We start from the raw sequence: 20,767 nt of genomic DNA, 5'->3' as shown, positions 1-20,767 counted from the left end.
CCTCCTCCCCGGCTCAACAGCAGCTTCACCTCCCAGGGTTACTCACAGATAAACCCCATAAATTTGGGGGACAGCCATTTTATCACTCCTGGCAGCTCCATGCTTTGCCTGCCACAAGGTGAAGCCAAGGGAGCTGGCAGGGGATGGAGAACCAGCTCCCGGGAGAGCATTGGAGCGCTGGGTCATGGGATGGCCGTATCCTGCCCGGCTCCTGCTGCCTGCCTGGGGTTTGGGAGGCTTTGTTAGATGCAGGGAGGCGCGGGAGCAGGAAACCTCCTCCTCCTCCTCCTCCTCCTCCTCTCTGCCTTGCCTCCATGGATGATTTATTTCGACACGCGACTCCAGCCTGTTTTGCTGCATCACTCCAGGCACTTTATTGCCTCCGGCCTGGGCTGGTGGCATCCCTGCTCCCAGCTCCATCTGCCCGGGAGCAGAGGAGCCCTCAGCCTGACACTGGGGCTTATGAGGATACCACAATGATCCCAAGGTTAGGTAGCTGGCCTTTCCCAACCTCCTAGAGCAGCTCCCCTTCTCTCAGCCCCTTCCCCAGACTGTCGCTCCAGCACTCCCAGCCTGGGCTGTTCAAGGTGCCCATCACTGGGGAGGATCCCTGTGCTTATCCATGCACAGGGACTATTCTGCTGGAACACCACCTGTAGGAAGACAACCACCCTTCATTTTGCCCTGCACTTCCAAAGGTGCAGGGGTTTAGTCGATAGTCAATGTTAAGCTATATCAGCCCTGCAAGCTGCTGAGGCGACGTGGCCCTTACTCGCTGCTGGCAATTTGGATTTTGAATTCTAATTTTAACCAAACTATAGATTTTCTTCTTATTTCCAGCTTGCTGCCAGCCTGATATTCCCTTTTCCCATGGGAAAACCAGACCCCAGTGCGTGATAACTGCCAGTGGTGCTGGGGATGCTGATGGGGAGAGTGGCTCCCATCAGACTGGGGCACCTCACACCCCCTATACCCCCCCAAACTAACTCCTCCATTCCACAGCCTTCCCAGAACACAAAGCAGGGGAGAAGGGGCTGGATTCGGTGTCGAAAAGCTCCCTATCTCCTAACGCGCCTTCTTCCCTTCCCCAAACCGGCTGGCAGGAAGAGCCCCCTCCTCTGCTGGGCGCGATTCCCACACCTCAGCGGCGGTGGCGAGCGCTCTGCATGGCTCGCATTCCAATGAACTTGGCGCAGGAGCAGGCGGCGCCGGTGGGTGCTGCCACCCATCTCCCACCCCATCCCCATGGATATCTTTGGGAAGGGCTCCTTTGCGCGCTGCGGGGTTGGAGTTTCCTGTTCACCGGCGCGGTTGATGCTGGAACATCACCGCTGCCGACACGCGTGGAGTTCGATGCTTTCATGAGCCTGGCTAAGAACCCAGCTAGGAAAAACGCGTTTTGCGTAGGAACGGAGCAGCAGCAATCCGCTGGTAGCTGCTCTATGCGCGTAATTAATTAAACTGCCTAATTAATAACACCGCGTTATTTATACAGGGCTCGGGGATGTCCCCATGAGGCCGGGCGCGGAGTCCTGTATTCCCGGTCCATAGGCTGCATATCCATCCCCCCCCACCCCGTCCTCCCCTGCCCCAGGGGCCGCTGGTGCGGGCAGGCAGCGGGGCGGGCGGGCACAGGGACCACGCGGCCGCCGCGCCGTGTGTGTGTGAGCCCCCTCCGCCAGGGGCCGCCCCCCCGCCGAGCAGCGCGGCGCCGCGCGGGGCGGGGCGCGGAAGGGGCCTCTTGAAACCGCCGCGCTCTGATTGGCGGAGCGCTGGCCACGCCCCCTCTCCCCCCTTCTCTCCCCCGCCGATAGGGGCCCGGGGGTGCCGGAGGGCTCCGAAGCACCGCGCCCGCCCCTGGCCCGGGCCTCGGCCTCGGCGGCGGGATGGGCCGCAGCCACCGGAAGGCCGCGCCCGGGCGGGCCGGGCCGAGCCGAGCCGAGCCGAGCCGAGCCGAGCCGAGCCGAGCCGAGCGGGGCCGAGCCGAAGCGGCCGCGGGCACCGTGGGGAGTGGGGTGGGTGTGGGGGGGGAAGCAGCGCGGCCGCTCGGAGCAACGGCGCCCCCTGGCGGCGCACGGCGGCGCTGGTACCGCTCGTCCGTCCCGGCACGTTGTGCCCGTGTGCCCCCCCCCCGCCGGGTGTCCTTGTGCTCCCCGTGTCCTGTGCCCCCCTACCAGCCATACACGTGTCCCTGTGGCCGTGCACCCCTGTGCCCATGTGCCCCGCAGGATGTCCCGCTGCTCCTGGCCCTGTTCTCATGGGTCTCCAGGCCTGCCCTGTCCTCACGGCCCCCTTAAGGCTATCCCTATTCCCCCTCTCCTGCAGTCCCCACCTGCACTGTCCACCAGCCGCAGGCCTGTTCTTGGCACTTACACAAACCTTCCCCAGAGGTCCTTGCTCCTCGCCGGCCTTTCCTCATAGAAGCAAAGAATCACAGAATCAACCAGGTTGGAAAAGACCTTTAGGATCATCAAGTCCAACCATTACCCAGCACTGCCAAGGTAATGTTGGTTACCATTAGATAATGGCACTGAGGGCCTCATCTACACAGTGTGTGAACACTTGCAGGGATGGTGACCCTGGGCAGCCTGTTCCAGTGCCTGAGCACCCACTGGGGCAGGAATTGTTCCTCAGCTCCATCTAAACCTCCCCTGGTGCAGCTTGAGGCCGTTTCCTCTTGTCCCATCCCTTGCTCCTTGGGAGCAGAGCCCAGCCCCTCCTGGCTCCATCCTCCTGTCAGGCAGTTGTAGGGAGCAATAAGGTCCCCCCTGAGCCTTCTCTTCCCCAGACTGAACCCAGGTCCCTCAGCCGTTCCCCATCACACTTGAGCTCCATCAGCTTGCTCCTGATGCTCCCCATCACGGCCGGATGCTGCACTGATGCCCCACATCACCCATTCACCAACCAGTGTTCACCCCACCACTATTGCTGTGCGCTTCACCATTTGACTTCAACCCAACCCAAACCCCACAGCAGAGCCCGGCTTAGCCTAACAGCTCCTGGTTCCTCCTTCCCCCTGCTGTGGGGCGGGCGAGCCGGCCTTAGGAAATTAAGTAAATACCAATGGAGGAGTTGAAAAATAGGTTACCTTGTAATTGAATTCTTTTGCCTGCAGCTAAAGAAAAGAATCGGCCTCCCTGCTCCCTGGTGCAGCCTGTGTGTTTGAGAGCTTACCGGGGTGTGTAAGAGCTGAAAGGGTGGCATTACAGCTCCTCGGCCCAGCCTTTCCAACTGCCTCCCTTCTGAGCACTGCTTGCTTCCCCCCTCACCTTCCCCTGCCTCTAAGCTCCAAGGGCTGTGGGGAAATGGGGCGCTCTGACAGCTTTGAGCCGGGCTCCTGGCACGGTGATGTGGTCCCAGCCCCATGCCGGGAGCAGGGGGTGAGCCCCTCTCTTAGCGTGGCCCCGGTTGCTCTCACCCCATCGCCCTCTCCCATCACCCTGCAATGGGGTAGCAAAGGGCATCAAGGCAGGAGGGTGATCCAGGGCAGAGCATTCCAAGTGCTTGGGGGGACACAGGACCCCCAGCCCATGCAGGCGGTGCAGCCACAGTGTGGCTGTCCCCAGCATCACAGCAGCTCCTGATGCAGCAGGACAACACGAGGGGTTGATTTATGGAGCTGGTGCATTAGCATCATTCCCCCCATCCTTTTCCATAAGGAGCCACTTGCATAGCGTTGCCTGCCGTGCTGCTCTCCCTTCTTCCCACTAGCACCAGGATTTGGAGGGTGTTTCTCAGGGAGGAGAGACCTGCAGCCCAACTTTGGGTACCACACCATCATCCTGCATAGGGGGAGATGTGCTTTGTCCCCCCGGAGCCAGGGATGCTGCAAGCACCGTCCTCCCACCCCTGTTACTTGTTCAGGGTGGGATCCCCTGCACAGACCACCCTGGGTGCTGAGTTTGGGTGGCTGAGGGCTCATGGGTGATGGGTGCATCCCATGGCACGCAGCGGGGTCACACAGAGCAGCATGGGGCACCCTGAAAGCATCTCCGAGCCCCTGGCATTGTGGTTCCCTGCACAGCAGCCAGTTTAGGGCTGGTGATGCTGCCCTCAGCGGCTTGGCTTGGTCTCCACCAGGCCCATTGCTGGTGTGGGTCTCACTTCAGGCTCTGTGGGGCTGCAGGGGAACCAACATCCCTTTAACAGCCGAGAAACCCCACATTTCATCCCAGCCCTCACATCCTCCACAGCCCCTGCACAATTTATCCTTCCAACTACTCCAGGAAGCAATGAAACCAATAGGCCACTTCTTTCCCCCCACTCTCTCTCTCTCAGCAGTAATTAATGGTTTAATTAACACTCCTGACATCCAATTCCCATTGCTTTGCATGAGCAGGCTCCGCTGCTGGGGCCTTACTCTCTGCTATAACTGGGGGTGGAAAGGGTTAGCCGGTGGGAGCTGCCGGCTGGAGGCCGCCCATCTGGACACCAGTGCTTCCCAAGCTGGAAACTTCTCCTCCTCCTCCTCCTCCTCCTCCTCCCGAGCAGCGTTCCCAACACGTTCCACAGCCTGCTTTGCTTTTGCACGGGCTTGTTTATGGCAGAATGCAGGCACCCTTGTTACTTACTCCAAACGATTTCCCAGTATCTTTAACGCCGGTCCCTGAGAAATCCTGGTTGTCCCAAGGAGAATAAATGCTTGTAACCGTTTGCTAATTACAAGTATGAATGTCAATTAATTCATTTAGCTAATTATCCACTCGCTGAGCATCATGCACCAAAGAACCGTAGAAGACGGGCATATGGTGGTGGATCAGGAGGAAGGAGCTGGAGCCTGCCGGGGCTGGGCTCACTGGGTGTCACGGTGAAGGGATGCAGGCAGGGAGCTGGGGGAATACACCCACTGCAAGCCCATAATGACAGCATTGTGCTAATTGGGCCTGGAAAACATCAACCCTCTCCTTGTGACTTCTGTTTGGAGGCTTGAGCGGGGTCAGGCATCTGAAGTGTTTGTGATGGTGCTGTTCCCTCTGGCTCGGAGGAGGGGGAAGAGCCTCTTTTCCTGCCTTGATCCCAATGGTTGGCTGCAGAAACAAACAGTCCGAAGGAGGGAGGGATGCTGGAGGAGCTTCCCAGCATGGGGGCTCTGTGCTAAAGGTGGGGAGATCCACTGGTGTACTTGCTGTAATGTGGCTTGCAGGGCACCCAGGCTGCTGCAAGGAACCATCCTGGTGAAAAATGACCTTATTTACTATCCCAAGGAAGGAAAAATGTTTTAAAGGGGATGTTCTGTTCTGGAATGACTGGAGTTAATGGCATGTTGGTGTGCAAAGTTACCTGTAAGACACGGAAGAGGTTGTGGGTGCAGAGCAGAGGACCCTCCCCTGCTCTCAGAAGCCAGTGAAGAATTGGAGGTTTTATCCCAGCAGCTGAGCAGTGAGCGCTCAGTGGGGTTAGAGTCCTTTGGTCAGAGCAGGGCAGCAGTCCTATCCCAAAGGGAACCTCCATCACCATGCTGGGATCGATCACTCAGTGCGGAGCTGCCTCCTCCATCACCCAAAGGCTCCCATCCCTTGATGGGCAAGCATCACCCCAGGTAGGGCCACCAGCCCCATCCCTGCCTGGCTCAGCCTTCACAGAGGAACTGAGGGTCTCACCTCACCTGCACCTGGGTCTGGGCTTTTGAGGAGCATTTCCCACATCCAGCCTAAAATGTGGGTCTCTGGGACCCCGGATACTGATGCTTGGTGCCCCCATGAGCATTTGCTCTGTTCCAGAGCTTTGTTATTCATATTAACCCAAAGTAGTGAGGGCTTATTTCCTGTTGAGTTTAATTACTTCACTGCTGCTTTTCCACTGGCAACGCTTTGAGGCAGCTTTGATCAAGCTCCTGTATGTTGATTACCCCGATTCACTTATGAAAAGCACACAAATCAAATACAAAGAGAACAACATCTCCCCCCAGATCCAGTAGGCTGCACCATTAATGACACAGCAATTGGCATTCTGTTCCCTTGTCATTAAAAAGGAGAAGGGGTTTATTGTAAGCCCTGATACAGGTACTTCAAAGGCAGCAGGGCCAGGGAGCGGCTGCACGGATTGGAGCGGCTCTGGAGAAGTTTGTGGAGGATTTCCTGGCCAGCGAGCCCTGCATTGGTGACAGTGGGGAGTAAAACCAGTGTTTCCAGGCAGGTTTAACTGGGCGGGGGGGAAAGAGCCTGGTGCTAATGTAGTGCCGGGGAGCAGCCGGGCACAGGGGGCAGAAGAAGAGGTGATGCATGGGGATGGAGAGGGACCCCAGGGCCCCATCTCCGGCTGTGCCCGCTGTGGAGAGCAGCACGGCTCCGGCTGCACGGAGCAGTGGGTACCACACCGGTGCCTCCCGTTGCGCTCCGGGGCGCATCCCTCCTGCAGCCGGAGCATCCGGAGCCAACCTCCCGCAGCGCCGGCCATTTTCCAGGCGGGAGCGGATCTGCCGGGCGCTACCTTAAGAGCGGTCCCTGCGTGTCTGTATTTAAGGAAGCGGAGGGGGTGTGCGCTGGCCTCCGGCCCGGGGCTCCGCGCCAGCCCTTGGCCTCCACGGCGGTGCCGGCCGCGCACGCAGGTGTCTGCGCGCTTCTCCTCCGCGCCAGCCATCGCCTCGCTGCCGCCTGCAAATGCTCAGCTTCTTCTGGCTGAGGTGAGGGCCGGGGGCATTGGGGACAATGGGGACACCGCCGGGGCTGGGCGAGCAGGAGCCCGTGGCTGCTGCTGCTGCAAAGGCTTCCAAGCCCGGCCGTGGCTTGTCCCGGTGCTGGGGAGGAGGATGTGGGGTGGAAGCTCCTTGTGCTCACCGCGGTGGTGATGCCCTCTCGATGCTGTGCTCCGTTGTGGTCATTGCTGGGGGCGCAATGAGGGGGACGTGGCACCCTCTGCATGCAGGAGGGAGCTGGTGCCATCCTTTCCTACCCCTCCAGGTCTGCCTGGGTGTGCTGGGGGGTTTGGCTTGAGCAGCCTGTTTTCACTTCAAACTGGGGATACTTATGCAGGAAGTGTGGGTACAAGGCTGCTGGGAACGGTGCTGTGCTGGGGAGGGCAGTGGGATCTGCTGGGGCTGGCTGGGGCAGCATGGGTGGCGGGATGGGGTACGTAGCGTGATGCTGTGGTGGTCACCACGGTGGGGACCACTGCCCCATCACCATGGCTGAGACAAGCACAGTCAAGCCCACCGGGACGGATACCAATGTCCCATCACGATCTCTCTTCACTGTGGTGGTCTCCACCATGGTGGCCTTGACCGCAGTGATCTCCACGATGGAGGTCTGCAGCTTGGCGGTGATCCCAGTGCTATGGCCATCTCCTGGCCGGAAAGCTGCGGTCAGCAGGGCAGGGGTGCCGGGGCTGGGTGTGAATGTGTGCTGTGGGTTTGGTCCTGGGGGTGTTTGCAGGGTAAAGGGGTGACACTTGGCTTACCTGGAGGCAGCGGTGTCAGGGACCTTTGTCCCTTGGGGGGACTTTGCCCTCACGCTGATAAATGAGAGCCAGCCCTTCAAGGAGCCTCCCAGGAGCTGCAATAGGGGCTGGGTAGGGCATGGATGGGGCTGTGGATGCGTAACCCAGCACCAAGCTGAGCAGTGGAGCAGCACGAGAGGAGGCTGGAGGGGTCTCCTCTGTGCTCACCCTGATGGTTTCCTATGGGTGGTGGATGTAAAACCATCATAAGAGGAGTTATTGCATTCCCCTGGTGCCTTTGTTTGCATTCTCCTGGCCCCATGCCTTGCTTCACTTCATGAAACCCTATGGAAAGAATGACGTGTGGTCCCAAAATACCCCTCACAGGGTGTCCTGGTCTCTCTTCTGGGCTGGCCACCCTGCTGGGATCCTGCCGAGACCCACCACAGGGAGCTGCTGTGCTTCCTCACCATGCCCTGATCCTGGGATCTGGTCCTTCTCATCCCAGCAGGGCCACCATCCCAATGGCACCACAGTGGAGCTGGCACCCTGTACCCCAAGCCAAGCAAGTGCTGTGGGGCTTGTCCTGAGGATCTACCTCCATCCTGTCAGGCATGGGGTGATGGACCTGAGCTGTGCTGCCCATCTCCATTGCTGGAGGGGACATCTCCCCTTGTCCGTCCTATCCATGGGAGCACTGGGGCTTTGCTGCTGTAGGCAGTGGGACTGGTGGGCCCTGTCCCTGGGGAAGGAGAGCCCCCACTGCCCCATTGAGATGGCAGAGTTACCCAAAGTAGGTCAGGTTAATTTGTTAAGGCGTGCAGATTTGCTTGTTACCATGGATATTGCTCAATTATACACCAATAATCCCCCAGGAGAAATTCATTGGTGATGCTTTCCTCCCCTCTTCATATTTTAAATACTCCCAGAGAGGGGTAAGGATGCACCGAGGGGCTGGGGTTGGGGTAGGAAACCAGAGCCTGGAGAGGGAAAATGGGGGTTGGGGATTTGGGGTGCAGCAGTGGGAGAGCTCTGGAGGGCAGGCAGGGGCTGCTCGAGGTGTTGAGCTGCCCCGCTCTGCCCATAGCTCCCCGTAGCCCAGCACCCAGGATCCCCATCCAACCTTCATCCTCACCTCTCCCTCCCATTCACTGCTTTGGGGTGATTAAAGCAAACACCCCCCTTCCAGCGGGATCAGGGGTTTGATGGAGCAACCCCTCTCTGCATCCCAGCCCAGCATCATCTTGGGGCTGCAGGACCCAAGGGGGTTTTGCAGTGGAGGCTCCTCCAAACTTGTGGTCCCCTGGTGATTTCCCAAGAAGCCAGCACCCAGTTTGGCAGCAGAGACCATCCCCAGAGCTTGTGGATGCTTTGGTGCTGCAGGGTATAGGAGAGCAGTGGGGTGCTCTGGGGTCTCTCTCCCCTGGTATTTGTGGAGCCATTTGGGGTGTCTCTCCCTTACAACCCCCCATTTGCTCTGTGCCTTATGCCTTTAGCAGCACTGGAAGCAAGCATGGCAGGAGGGAAGGGAAACATTCTGCTGGAAGGTTGTTTTATTTTCTCTAATACAAACTTTTTTTGGGTAGAAGTGGGTCACTCGAGGGGTGACAGAGTAAGAGCATCATCGCCTGGGTACCGCATCCCGTTGCCATGGTGACCTGCGGGCTGCATCAGTCAACAGCTTTAAAAATGTGACAGTTGAGTGAGGCTGAGGATTTTAATGAGGACAGACACTTGCTCGCTTAGTTTTGATAACAGAATACTCTATAAATACCCACCAGCTCAATGCTTCCAGGTCCCTGGAGCGTGTTGGCAACGCGTGGCTGGGGCGCTCCTCTTCCCTGGGCTCCTGGGGTGGGAAGCATGGGCTGGGGCCACCTCAGAAATAGCAGCAGGGATGGATCCAAAGCAGACAGCCTTTTTTTTTCCCTCCCTCTAAGCCAACCCATGGGACAAGGTGACACAGTCACAGAGCCAGGAGCAGGTTTGGGTTTCTGCATGCTCTCTGGTGTTGGTGGCTGTGGGGTGTGATGGGGCCAATGCACCACCGTGACCTTGCGCCTGCATTAAAGCAAACCCAAGGAGCGAACCCGTCTTGCTAAACAGGAGGGTGACTCTTGCACCAGGCTCTTGCAAGGGTGGATGAGCTGTGAGCAAGCTCCAAGCCTCAACAGCGAGAGTGGAGGAGTCGTGGGGCTGGGGAAGCGAAGCCTGGTGCTGCTTGCATCCATCGGTGCTCTGAGCACCCTCGTTTCACACCAGCCACGACACGTGTGATGCCTGGCACCAGCTCTGTGGAGGGCTGACTGTGCAGGAGGCAAGTCTGCAGCTTCCACTGTTTTGACCAAAATCAGTCGGTCCCACACACTGGGGAATGTACACACAATATAGATACAATATACACACACAATAGAGGGACTTCTGCTGGGACACACTGAGGGTCCATCAGTGTTGTGTTTGCAATCAGACTCTAAACATAAACCCTTTTCTGCTGCAGCTCCCGTGCTGCCTTCCTTGCAGCGTGTCCAGCCAGCACCCATTCGCAGTGCATGTGGCCAGGGAGCCCGTGGGCACCCAAGGGCACATGATGCCCTTGGGGATGGATTCCAGAGCTCCATAGGCAGAGGGGTCGGTGCAGGGAGTGCTGCCAGTGATGGGTCCTTCCCATTTGCTGCCCCTGGTACCACCTGCACGCAGTGTGAGGCCTGCCTCTGCCAAAAATGTGCTCCTGGATGTCTTGTGACCACGGTGTTGTCACCACAGGGGGCAGGGCAGCTTCAGGACACAGCCCTCTGTCACTTGAAGCAACATGGAAAGTATCAACGCAGCATCAGCGATGCAGGGATCGCACACAGCACCGTGTACTGGGTCTGGTCCAGCACCCCAGAATAGCTGGGACTCTTTCCATTGCAGCTGGTGAGCGCTGGACCTGACCCCTGAGGAATGGCAGGCACCAGCCCTGGGGCTGCTCTTCTCCATTTCGGATCTAGCAGTACCCTTGGTGGGTGCTGCTGAGGAACTGGTGACACAGGGAGGGACATCAGTGTGAGTCAGGGGGACACTGCCCTGCCCACGGCAAGGGGTTAGAACCGGATGAGCTTTAAGATCCCTTCCAACCCAGCCCATTCGGTGATTCTATGCCGAGGTGTGACAACCCACCCCACACACGGCATCGTCCCCACCAGGGGACCACCACCAGCATCCTCCATCCCCATCTCGGCCGGTCCTTCTATAACTGGAGCCATTCTTCTCCTTTCCAGGTGTCTCTTAAAAATGGTCAAGGAGAATATAGTAATCCCTGAGGAGATCTTGAGCTTCTGTTGCAATGGCTTCCAGGTACCCCCTGTGCCGTGCAACTAACCCTGTTGTGCCAGTGGCTACTAACCCAGGCCGTGCTGCCAGCTGCTCGCACTGGCTCTGGTTGCATCTGCTCCCCACACATTCCGCATCAGCATCCCCAGCCTCTTGCTGGCTACTGCATGATCAGGGCTCTTCCCACGGGATGCTGGCTTTTTCCCTACCATTTAGTGATGGCAAGTGATGGGAAAGGCACCGGTGGGATCTCCGGCCGGGCGGCTGCTCGCTTCACAGCAGACAGCTTTGGAGCGCTTTGCATTGCTGGCTCGTCCCCCAGAGCCTGCCTGCTTCCCGAAATAGCTCCGTGGTACTCATGGAGGCACCTCAGCACGACGGGAAGCAGCCCGGGGGGCTCATAAAGGGGTTGAGGACCCACTGAAGCCAAGCATCCATCCCACTGCGGGATGGGGGGCTCTTTGACGCAGGCTTGGCTTGCTGCGTTCACCGGCATCGCTGCCAAGGCAAGGTCTGTGCCGTTCCTGGGATGTCGTGTACCAGTAGCTATGGAAACAGAGGTTAGACCCGCTAGAGGAAAACGCTATTCTGAGAGGCGGGGAGCTCAGGGTACTCGGGGAAGCTTCGTTTGCAGCAGAAACCCGTCTTTAAAAGAGGCTGGGCAAAGCAAAGGGCAAAGAAGCGGCTGCAGCAGGGCTCCTGCAACAAGTGCTCTGAATGGGAGCCGCGGTGGGAGCTGGAAGAGGAAGGAAGGGCTGTAACGCAGCTCCTCGTGTCTCCTCCATTACTCACGGGGGTAACTGAGTTCACCCCTTGTGTAACACGCCTGGTTTGACATCAAATCAGCTCTTCTCCTTGCCCGCACAGCCCCAGTACCAACCTCTCCCTCCCAGCCTGCTACTGGGGGGCAGCAGCTCCGTGCCCAGCAAGCTGCAAAGCCAACACGGGAGCACAGCAAACAACCCCAAACCGGGGCTGCTCCCCCCCGACCCTGCTTGTACCAGGCAGGGAAACCTGCTTTTGGTTTTTCCTTTGGCAAAGGGGGTGATGGGGGAAGATGTGGAGCATTGCTGCGTGCCTGCTCTGGGGGTGCAAACCCACCCTTTGCTGCAGCAGCCTAAAGATGAAGCTGTTGGGGGAGCAAAATGCCTTCCCAGAGAGTTGATGGACTTTGGGAAGGGTTTTCAGGGGGAAACGGCAGGGAAATGGGCTGGAAAGCTGCAGGAATCCCTCCTGGGGCTCTTTTTACAGGGGTTTTGTTCCTTTTTGGCTTTGAGCATCATGTCTTCGGTGAGGGCTGGGTGGGTTTTGGTGATGCCTGGGGCTGTGCATTGCTGGGATTCCAATGGGCTGCGTGGGTCACTGTGTTCCCAACGATTTCCCTCCGGTTTGGGTAAACCAGAGCTCTCATTCCCCGCAGGGCTCCACCTCTCCGCCGTGTGCCCAGGACCCAGGGGAGCGGGAGGAGGCAGCGGGGGCCATGGCGAGCCCTTCGCATCCCCGCAACCCCACGGAGGTGCAGATGAGCCAGCTGGTGCTGCCGTGCCACACCAACCACCGCGGCGAGCTCAGCATCGGCCAGCTCCTCAAGTGGATCGACACGGCCGCCTGCCTCTCCGGTGAGACATCCTCTGCTCCCACCCGATGCGGTGGAAGGGACCCGGTGCTCATCCACACCGTGCCCAGTGGTCCAGCGCCGTCCCTGGGAGCTGGGGATCCACGTCATGCCTTGTGCTGAGTAATCAGAGAGCAAACGGGAGAGGAGCAGAGGGGAGGAGACGTGTGCTGCAGCACGCACACTTGCTTGGGGACACATCAGCCCCGATGCCTGCTCCTTCCCAAACACTGCCCTTTGCCTTGCCTGGTGCGCAGGGCACGGCAAGGACCGGGGTGGTGACATCCCTGGCATCCCGGCAGCGGATAGAGGGCTCTGATGGACAGGGCTGAGCTCCTCTGCTCGGTGATGGAAGTGATGGAGCTCACCAGATCAACGTATCGCAGGTCACCAAGCACAGCGGGGTTATGGCAGGAAGAGGGGTGAGGTTCCCAAGGCATTTTGGCAGCTTGAGGTTCCTGGAGTCCCAAGAGAAAGCTGGACCAGCAGGGCTCTGTATGTGTTTGCTGTGTATGGGGTGATGTTAGCAGCTGCCTGTGGATCCCCACAGTGGCTGCAGGCATGGAGGGAAGGCAAACGGCAGGGCAAGGTGCCTCCTAGTTACAACACGCCCTCCAAACCCTAAAATCATCTGCAAGCCCACATTGTAGAAGCCCCAAACCCTCCTCTTGCCCCCTGCCAACGCAGCAGGAGCAGGGAAAGGGACATCAGGCAGGGTTTCATTGATGACACCAGCCCTGAGGCAGCGGTGAGGGGCAGAGGACCCTCTCTGCGTGTTGCTGCACATTGCTGATGCAGTTTGCTTTTCCTTTCCAGCTGAGAGACACGCTGGCTGCCCCTGCGTCACAGCTTCCATGGATGACATCTATTTTGAGCATACCATTAGGTAAATAGTAATGCATGTGCGGGGAAAGGGGAGGTTTTCCACCCCATCTGCTGGGTGCAGTGTGAAACAGAGAGGGGCAGGGAGCAGCGTGCTTGGGAGGGGAGGAGATGCTCAGAGGGCAAGCAGGGATTGAGGCTCCGGCTCCACCGCAGGGCTGTGGACTGACTGTCTGCTCTGATTTATCTGCTGTCTGGTCGCCTGGGGAGCTCCTACTGGGTTGGCTTCCCGGTATTCCCCCCCCTCCACCTCCATCCCAGCTCCTCCCTGGCTTTGTTCAACACACAGCTCTGGAAAACTTGGCTCTGGCACGTCGTCATGCTGCTGCAGCAGCCCTGGGGGTGCCTGCGTGCTGGGGAATGGGACCTCCCTGCATGTTGCTGGGTGAGATGAGCTTTGCCTGGCCACAATCCCCTCCCAAGCTTGTCCTGGGTGCTGCCCCTGCGGAGGTGCCCACCCCAGTGCATGCTGCTGTGTTGCAGGGGAGGTTTCTTGGGCGTGTGGGACGTGAACCCTGCCAGGGATCTGCCCTCATCCACTGAGACCATTCCCATCAAGCCTAGATCTTACAGGCCCAAGGTTTGCTCCTTCCAGGTGCTGCCACCCATCTTTATACATTCCCACTGTGCAGGGGGATGCCCGTCTGCTCACCCCCTGGGTACCATCTCAGGGGGCTCTCTGGGTGTTCAGTGCAGGGTTTTAGTGCACTGATGGCATCCCCTGGGGATCTGCTGGCCGTGAGCAAGCCATGCAGTGTAGGGTTTAGTGGGCTAAAACTTAAACAGGGGAGATTCAGGTTGGATATAAGGAAGAAGTTCTTCCCTGTGAGAGTGCTGAGATGCTGGCACAGGGGAGCTGTGGCTGCCCCATCCCTTTAAGGCCAGGCTGGATGGGGCTTGGAGCAAGCTGCTCTAGTGGAAGCTGCCCTGCCCATGGCAGAGGGTTGGAACTGGATGATCTTAAGGTCCTTTCCAACACAAACCATGATTCTATAGGGTCCATGCTGCCCAGTAGCTCCCCACTGTGGGTCAGAGGCCAGTGTGGGCACACAGGGCTGGTCCTGGGGTCCCAGGCTGTCAGCTGGTTTGTTTGGTGCCAGGAATTCCAGCTCTTGGGTTTCACTCTCATCCCCAGGAAACACTAAACTCCCACTCCCACCATCTCACATCGTGGTGCCGGGTGAGCTGCCCATCACCCTGCTGCATACCAAAGCCGCGGCATGGGGACATTGTGCACCTCCTGTGACACTGATGGAGGTGGCACCACTGGGGTCAGTGTGCTGCTCCAAGGAGGCTCAGTGAGCGCCCCAGCTTCTGGGGCAGCTTTGCTTGGGAAGCTTTTCCCCATAGGTTTTGGGGTTGGGAGAACAGCCCCAATCCCTGCTTCAGGGCATGAAATCAACCCCTGGAAGGCATTTGTCCATGCTCGGGGGTGAGTCAGGCACTGCTCCAAGGGGTCAGGACTTTGTGCTGCTCCTGGCTCAGATCCCACTCCCTGGTGTCCCTCTCAATGCGGCTGCAGGGATGTCTCACAGAGCTCTTTGAAAGCACAGCAGCTTCGGGCAGGGTTTGCTCTCAGCTCTCCTCCTTCTCTGCTGTTTGTGCTTTCTGCCACCCTCCTATTGCAAGGGACAGGCAGGGAGGAGCTGTCGGTGCCTGGGGGCTCACTGGACACAAAACTCACCGATGCTCCTCACCCTTCCTCCCCTGTGCATGCATGGAAGCGCAGCCTCCCAGGAGGATTTCACATACCCCTGCGCTGAGGTCTGCGTGGCTGTTATGGCACTGGCTTCAGAAGGAGAGACAAGACGAAGCGTTTGGGGGCTGCGCTATGTACCCCTGGGGCTGCCTTGCGTGCCCATTGCTGCAAACCCACCTGGAGCATCCCTGCGACCGCTTCCATCGCCTCTAACCCTCTCCCCCCCTTCTTGCTCTCTCTTTTCGCACCAGCCAGCCGCATCTAAACGCTCCCGGGCGGCGGGACGGGAGGAGCGGTGTCGGGTACGGACCGGGGCAGCCCCAGAGCCTAACGCGGCGCTGCGTGAGTCGGGAGCAGTAACCCCACTGACACGCAGGGCCCGGGAGGTGGATAGAGGCTGCTCGTGTAACCTCACTAACGCTTGGTGGGCACGGGGTCCATGCCAGGGGCTGGGTAAAGGCATCATCCCAGCCTTGTGCCACCCCTGCTCCAGCCAGAGCCAGTGTCGAGTAGCTGAGGTGGTGATGGTTGTCTCCAGCCGGGTGTCATGCGCTGGGACAAGGGGGAAGTTAGGGTGCTGAGGCACACGGGGACTCCTCCTCGCCTCTGGGTTTGAGTCCTCTACGCTTCAAACTCGCAGGAGCAGTTATAGGGTTTATTTTCCCACTGAGTTTCCCAGTTGGTCTCCCTTAGGATATAAGGAATATTCCTGATTTGATAAAGACTGCTCGCTGTCAGTGCCACCACTGAGCTGCGTTTGGTCGGTACCAGGGTGCAGACCTGAAGCAGTCCTTGTGTTCACTCTGAAGCCTACTGAAGGCACAGAGCAGAGCTCCTGCTGCCAGCAGATGTTTCATGTAAGAGATGGTGCAAAATGCCCCTGGCTGGATGCTGCCTCCTGCCCGCTCCCAGTATCCCAAGGTGCCTGCTGCTGGGAGGCCCTGGAGAGGAGAAGGGATGGGAGCACTGAAGCTTTGGGGCTGCTGCTGCCATCACCTGAGGACCCATGGCACCCACCCTATAGGTGTCCCTATTGAGCAGAACAGGACATGTGAGGCTGGAGGAACAGGAGCACATGGTGGGGGCACCAAGCAAGCCTTGGGCACCTCTGCACCTCTCCGGTGTCCCAGCAGCACCCCAGACCTCGCACCCATTTGCACGTGGGGTGACATCTCACTGCTGCTCTGGACCCATATGGGCTCCCACACCTTGGAGGTGGCTGTCAGGTCCCCACCATCCAAGCAGCCTGTACCACAGCACTGTTAACACGGTGGCACCTTGGTGAGGAGCTGCTCGGCGCTGGCTTGTGTGCTGGAGGACCATGGGTTTCATCCCACAATAACCCCCTTGTCCTCTCTCTTCCTGTTTTCCAGCGTTGGGCAGGTTGTCAACATCAAAGCCAAAGTGAACCGAGCCTTTAACTCCAGCATGGAGGTTGGTATGGAGCCTTCCCCTCTATCCCTACCCCTATCCCCCTTGCTGTGCGCCTGTTCCCAGCTCCGAACCCCTGGATCTGCTGTGGGATCCTGTTGGATGTGGGTCCCAGGGGAGCAGAGCCAGCTCTCAGGGATGCTGTGCCCCTCTCCCAGGTGGGCATCCAGGTGAGCTACGAGGACCTGTGCAGCGGGAAGCACTACAGCATCTGCAAGGCGTACGCCACCTTCGTGGCACACAGCTCCTCCGGCAACAAGGTGAGGGGCTGATGGTGGTGGGGGGGGCTCCAATGGTCCCTGCATGGAGGAAATGGTCAGCTTCCCATCATGGCATGGTTGGTTCATGGGTATCTCTTATCCCATGCTTGCAGGCACCTCCCTGGGGATCCCTGTGTGTCTATAGGAGCCCTTTCCCCTTCCATAAGCAGCTGTACTATAACCCAGGAGGAGCGCAGCTCTGACACATACAGTGGGATGTATAAGCACGCAAAGGAGCCCTGCCTTCTCCCACAATGGGACTCCATCCTGCCCATGTCCCCTCTGCAGGTGACGCTGAAGCCGCTGATCCCACAGACAGAGGAGGAGAAGATAGAGCACAGCATCGCTGCCGAGCGCCGCCGCATGCGCCTGGTCCACAAGGACACCCTCAAGGACCTCCTCACCCGCAGCCCCCGTGAAACCGGTACCGTGTCCTGCAGCCCAGGCTTCCAGCCCCAAAATAGCCCTGGTGCTGCTGCTTCCTCAGCAGGATGCTGCTGGGAAGGATGGTGAGAGGTTTGGGAATGCCTTGGGTACGGAGGGGTAGGGATCATCCCGTCATCCCGAACCCCCAAGCAGGAGGTGTGGGATGTTGATGCCGTGGGGAGAGGAGGGAAGGGTCCCGCTGGCTGAGCCCCATTCTCCCCCCATGGCAGAGCTGGAGACACGGGATGGCAGCGTGGCGGTGCCGGCAGAGAAGACACGGGTGGAGAGCGTGGAGCTGGTGCTGCCTCCGCACGCCAACCATCAGGGCAACACCTTTGGAGGGCAGATCATGGCCTGGATGGAGAACGTGGCCACCATCGCAGCCAGGTGATCCGGCAGGGATTTGGGATGGAGGGGTGGTGTGCCTGAAGGGGACACATAACCAAAGGGATGGGGCCAGCACATCACCCTCGGGGGATGCTGTACAGGGAATTCCATGGGTTAACGATGCTGGAGGACCCCAGGGAAGGATCCACGCTCACCAGAGCCTCCTCACTGCCCTTTCTCATGGCTGGTTTTGGTGGTTGAACTCAAAGGGTGGCATTTTTGGGGTCTCCTTGTCTATGTCTGGGTCGGGGGAGCTGCACAGGGCTGCTGGAGCATGGATCCATGCCTGGTGGGTAACCCTTGTCCCCCGCAGCCGTCTGTGCCATGCGCACCCCACGCTGCGGGCCATCGAGATGTTCCACTTTCGGGGACCATCGCAGGTCGGGGACCGCCTGGTGCTCAAAGCCATCGTCAACAACGCCTTCAAAAACAGGTCGGTGCTGGTGATGGGGGGCCCCCATCCCTCCCTCCTGGTGCCTTCCACACCCTCACCCCTTCTCTCTGGCCCCCCTAGCATGGAGGTGGGGGTCTGCGCCGAGGCGTACGGCCAGGAGATGTCCATCAGCCGCAGGCACATCAACAGCGCCTTCATGACCTTCGTGGTGCTGGACCAGGAGGGGCGGCCCCGCTCCCTGCCCATGCTGGCACCCGAGCAGGGGGTAAGGAAGGGCAGGGCTGGCTTCTCCCCACCACAGGGGCAGGGGGCTCCCACTTAGCCCTGAGATTCACAGCGGAGCAAGCCCAGTTTTGTGATGATGGGAAGGAAGCTGCTCGAGAGCAAGTGGGTTGCTCGGTATAACTAATAGTAAAATGAACCCCTTGCCCGTGCAGAGATGGAGATGTATTTGCCATGCAGGGCTGAGCAGAACACTGCCTGCAAGTCCCAGCTCTTTTCTATCGTACAGGGGAAAGAACGCAAACCACCCAGGTTGCTTTTACCTCCCAGAGCATCCTAACCAGTAACTGCCATTTGGATCAGTGGTGAAGGAAACCTGTCACACGAGCACAGCAGCAAAGCAAACACCTGCATGTCTCAGGGTGCCTCACAGCATGAGCGAGCGATGCCATTGCCTTCCCTTTGGCTGCTCTGTGCCCACCTCCCTGTGGTTTTGATGCCTTAAAACTCAGGCTCTTCTCCCACCCTGCAGAGAGCATCTCACATCCAGGAGAGCCCGTTTGCTTTACAACACTGCCCCAGCGCTGTCTTTAGAACAAGCTGCTTTTAGGGTGGTTTGGTTTCCCCAGGAGGGGCCATTTGTATGTGCCAGGGGATGGGATTGGGGTTTCAGTGGCTGTTTGCAGCTCTGCAGCCACAGCAAGGGGGTTTTCCTAATGTGCCAGTGCCTATTGCTTAATCACAGCACAGTAGCAATGCTGACACAGCTCATGGCTCATCACTAACCATCGCTGCCAGTGAGCACCTTCCAGCCCTTCCCTGCGGAATGTTCTGCCCACTCCCCCAAAAGACATGCGTTTTAGGGTTTTCCCCTCCTTCTCCTACTAACCTAATGGTCTTTTCCTATTCATCAGGATGGAGAGAGGAGGTACAGAGAAGCCAGTGCTAGGAAAAAGATTCGGCTGGACCGGTGAGCAGGAGAAGCGAATGGGATGCGAGGATGGAGGAGGATGGGCTCACCAATGGGGTTCAGGAATAGTCTATGAGTGGTTTGTGTCCCACTGTAAGGAAAACCCTTCCTTTCCTGCAGAAAATATGTGGTCTCCTGCAAACAGACCGAAGTGCCATTATCTGTGCCCTGGGACCAAAGCAACAAGGTAAGCGATGCCCTGCAGAGTGACTGCTTCCTGCTCCCCCTTTTCCTGCTCCCCCTTTTCCCCCTTTCCCTGCTCCCCCTTTCCCTGCCCCTGACACGCTGCCCCTGCCCCAGGTTTATCTGAGCTACAACAACGTCTCTGCACTGAAGATGCTCGTGGCCAAAGCGAACTGGGCACTGGCCAGAGAAAAGGAAAAGGTACCAAACCCTGCCCCGTCCCCCTGAGCTGCTTCTCACCCCCAAATCATGGTTAACGGGGGGGCTTGGTGGTGATGGATGTGTCCCAGCCCATGCTCTGCGCTCCCCAAGGTGCAGATGTACACACTGGAGGAGGACAAGTTCCTCTCCTTCCGCATCGAGATGTCCGTCCGCATCGCTGCTTCCCAAGCCTTCTCCCTGCTCTCCGACCTGCGGCGCCGGCACGAGTGGGACAGCCACTACCTGTGAGTGCTGCCAGGTTTTCCATGCCCTTTCCAACAGCTGTGTCCATGGGTTTAAGGCTTGGTGGTGAATGTCCCTTTGGGCTTTCCTGGGAGCAGGGGCTGGAGCACCTCCCATATGAAGACAGGCTGAGAAAGTTGGGGCTGTTCAGCCTGGAGAAGAGAAGGCTGCGTGGAGACCTCATAGCAGCCTTCCAGTATGTGAAGGGGGCCTATAGGGATGCTGGGGAGGGACTCTTCATTAGGGACTGCAGTGATAGGACACTGCTGCAGGAAACACCAATTTTGGTGGTGTTGAGCTGTCAATGGGTGAGACCTCCGTGTTTCTCTGGTTTTCCATTCCCTGCCTGGTCCCTCTTGCTTCCTAGGAGTGCTGAGCTGGTCCAGCAAGTAGACGACGACGATGTGATCTACCACGTGGTGAGCCAGACACTGAGCTCCGAGAACAAGCTGCAGGACTTTGTCATCCTGGCATCCCGACGGAAACCCTGCAGCAAGGGGTAACTGCGCCCAACCCTGACCCCTGCACCCCTCCGGCTGGGATGCACCGGCTCACCGGGCCCTTCCCTCCCCAGGGACCCCTACGTGGTGGCCTTCCGGTCGGTGACGCTGCCCACCCACCCTGCCACTGCCAGCTTCACGCGGGGGGAGACGATCTGCTCGGGGTTCTGCATATGGCCGGAGTCAGAGGAGATGAGCAAGGTGCGATGCTGCTGCCTGCGCCCCATCGGGGATGCTCCCTGCCCTCCATGTGCCCCTGTAACTCTCTGCTGTGCCTTACAGGTGGCTTACTACAACCAGGCGACCCCCGGGTACCTCAACTACGTGACCACCAACGTGGCGGGGCTCTCCTCTGCCTTCTGTGCCACGTTTGAAGCCTGTGAGAAGTTCCTGCTGAAGAACAAGGAGGATGACCTGATCGTGCGGCTGCAGAGCCTCTAGAGCCAGGGGATGGATGGATGGATGGATGGATGGATGGATGGATGGATGGATGGATGGATGGATGGATGGATGGATGGATGGATGGATGGATGGATGGATGGATGATGGATGGATGGATGGATGGATGGATAGATGGATGGATGGATGGATGGATGGATGGATGGACAGACAGATGAGGGCGCACCTCCGTGGTGCATGGAGATGCAGGATGGTGGTGCCTGGACCAA

General features: G+C 58.7%; 1 protein-coding gene across 2 annotated transcripts; it reads left to right on the top strand.

The window, feature by feature from the left end:
- Positions 1–6,392: 6,392 nt before the first annotated feature.
- Positions 6,393–20,589, top strand: ACOT11 (acyl-CoA thioesterase 11). 2 transcript variants are annotated; one of them, XM_061344750.1, is made up of 18 exons: positions 6,393–6,622; positions 10,635–10,710; positions 12,107–12,305; positions 13,118–13,187; positions 15,134–15,184; positions 16,256–16,316; positions 16,472–16,573; positions 16,862–16,997; positions 17,230–17,386; positions 17,700–17,819; positions 17,901–18,045; positions 18,917–18,972; positions 19,093–19,159; positions 19,273–19,356; positions 19,468–19,601; positions 19,967–20,098; positions 20,174–20,300; positions 20,382–20,589. In XM_061344750.1, the coding sequence occupies exons 1-18, from the start codon at positions 6,600–6,602 to the stop codon at positions 20,538–20,540; spliced, it is 1,899 nt and encodes a 632-aa protein (XP_061200734.1). In that variant the 5' UTR covers positions 6,393–6,599; the 3' UTR covers positions 20,541–20,589. The 2 variants fall into 2 exon arrangements, with proteins under 2 accessions (XP_061200734.1, XP_061200735.1); XM_061344751.1 differs by lacking the exon at positions 15,134–15,184 and having other exon boundaries at positions 6,394–6,622; positions 20,382–20,588.
- Positions 20,590–20,767: the final 178 nt, after the last annotated feature.

This window comes from Neopsephotus bourkii, unplaced genomic scaffold (assembly GCF_033783945.1).
Source record: "Neopsephotus bourkii isolate Nb327-2 ecotype Australia unplaced genomic scaffold, CSIRO-AGI_Nbou_v1 NB_234, whole genome shotgun sequence".
In the NCBI taxonomy this organism is placed as follows: Eukaryota; Metazoa; Chordata; class Aves; order Psittaciformes; family Psittacidae; genus Neopsephotus; species Neopsephotus bourkii.
This window is presented reverse-complemented; position numbering and strand designations above follow the sequence as displayed.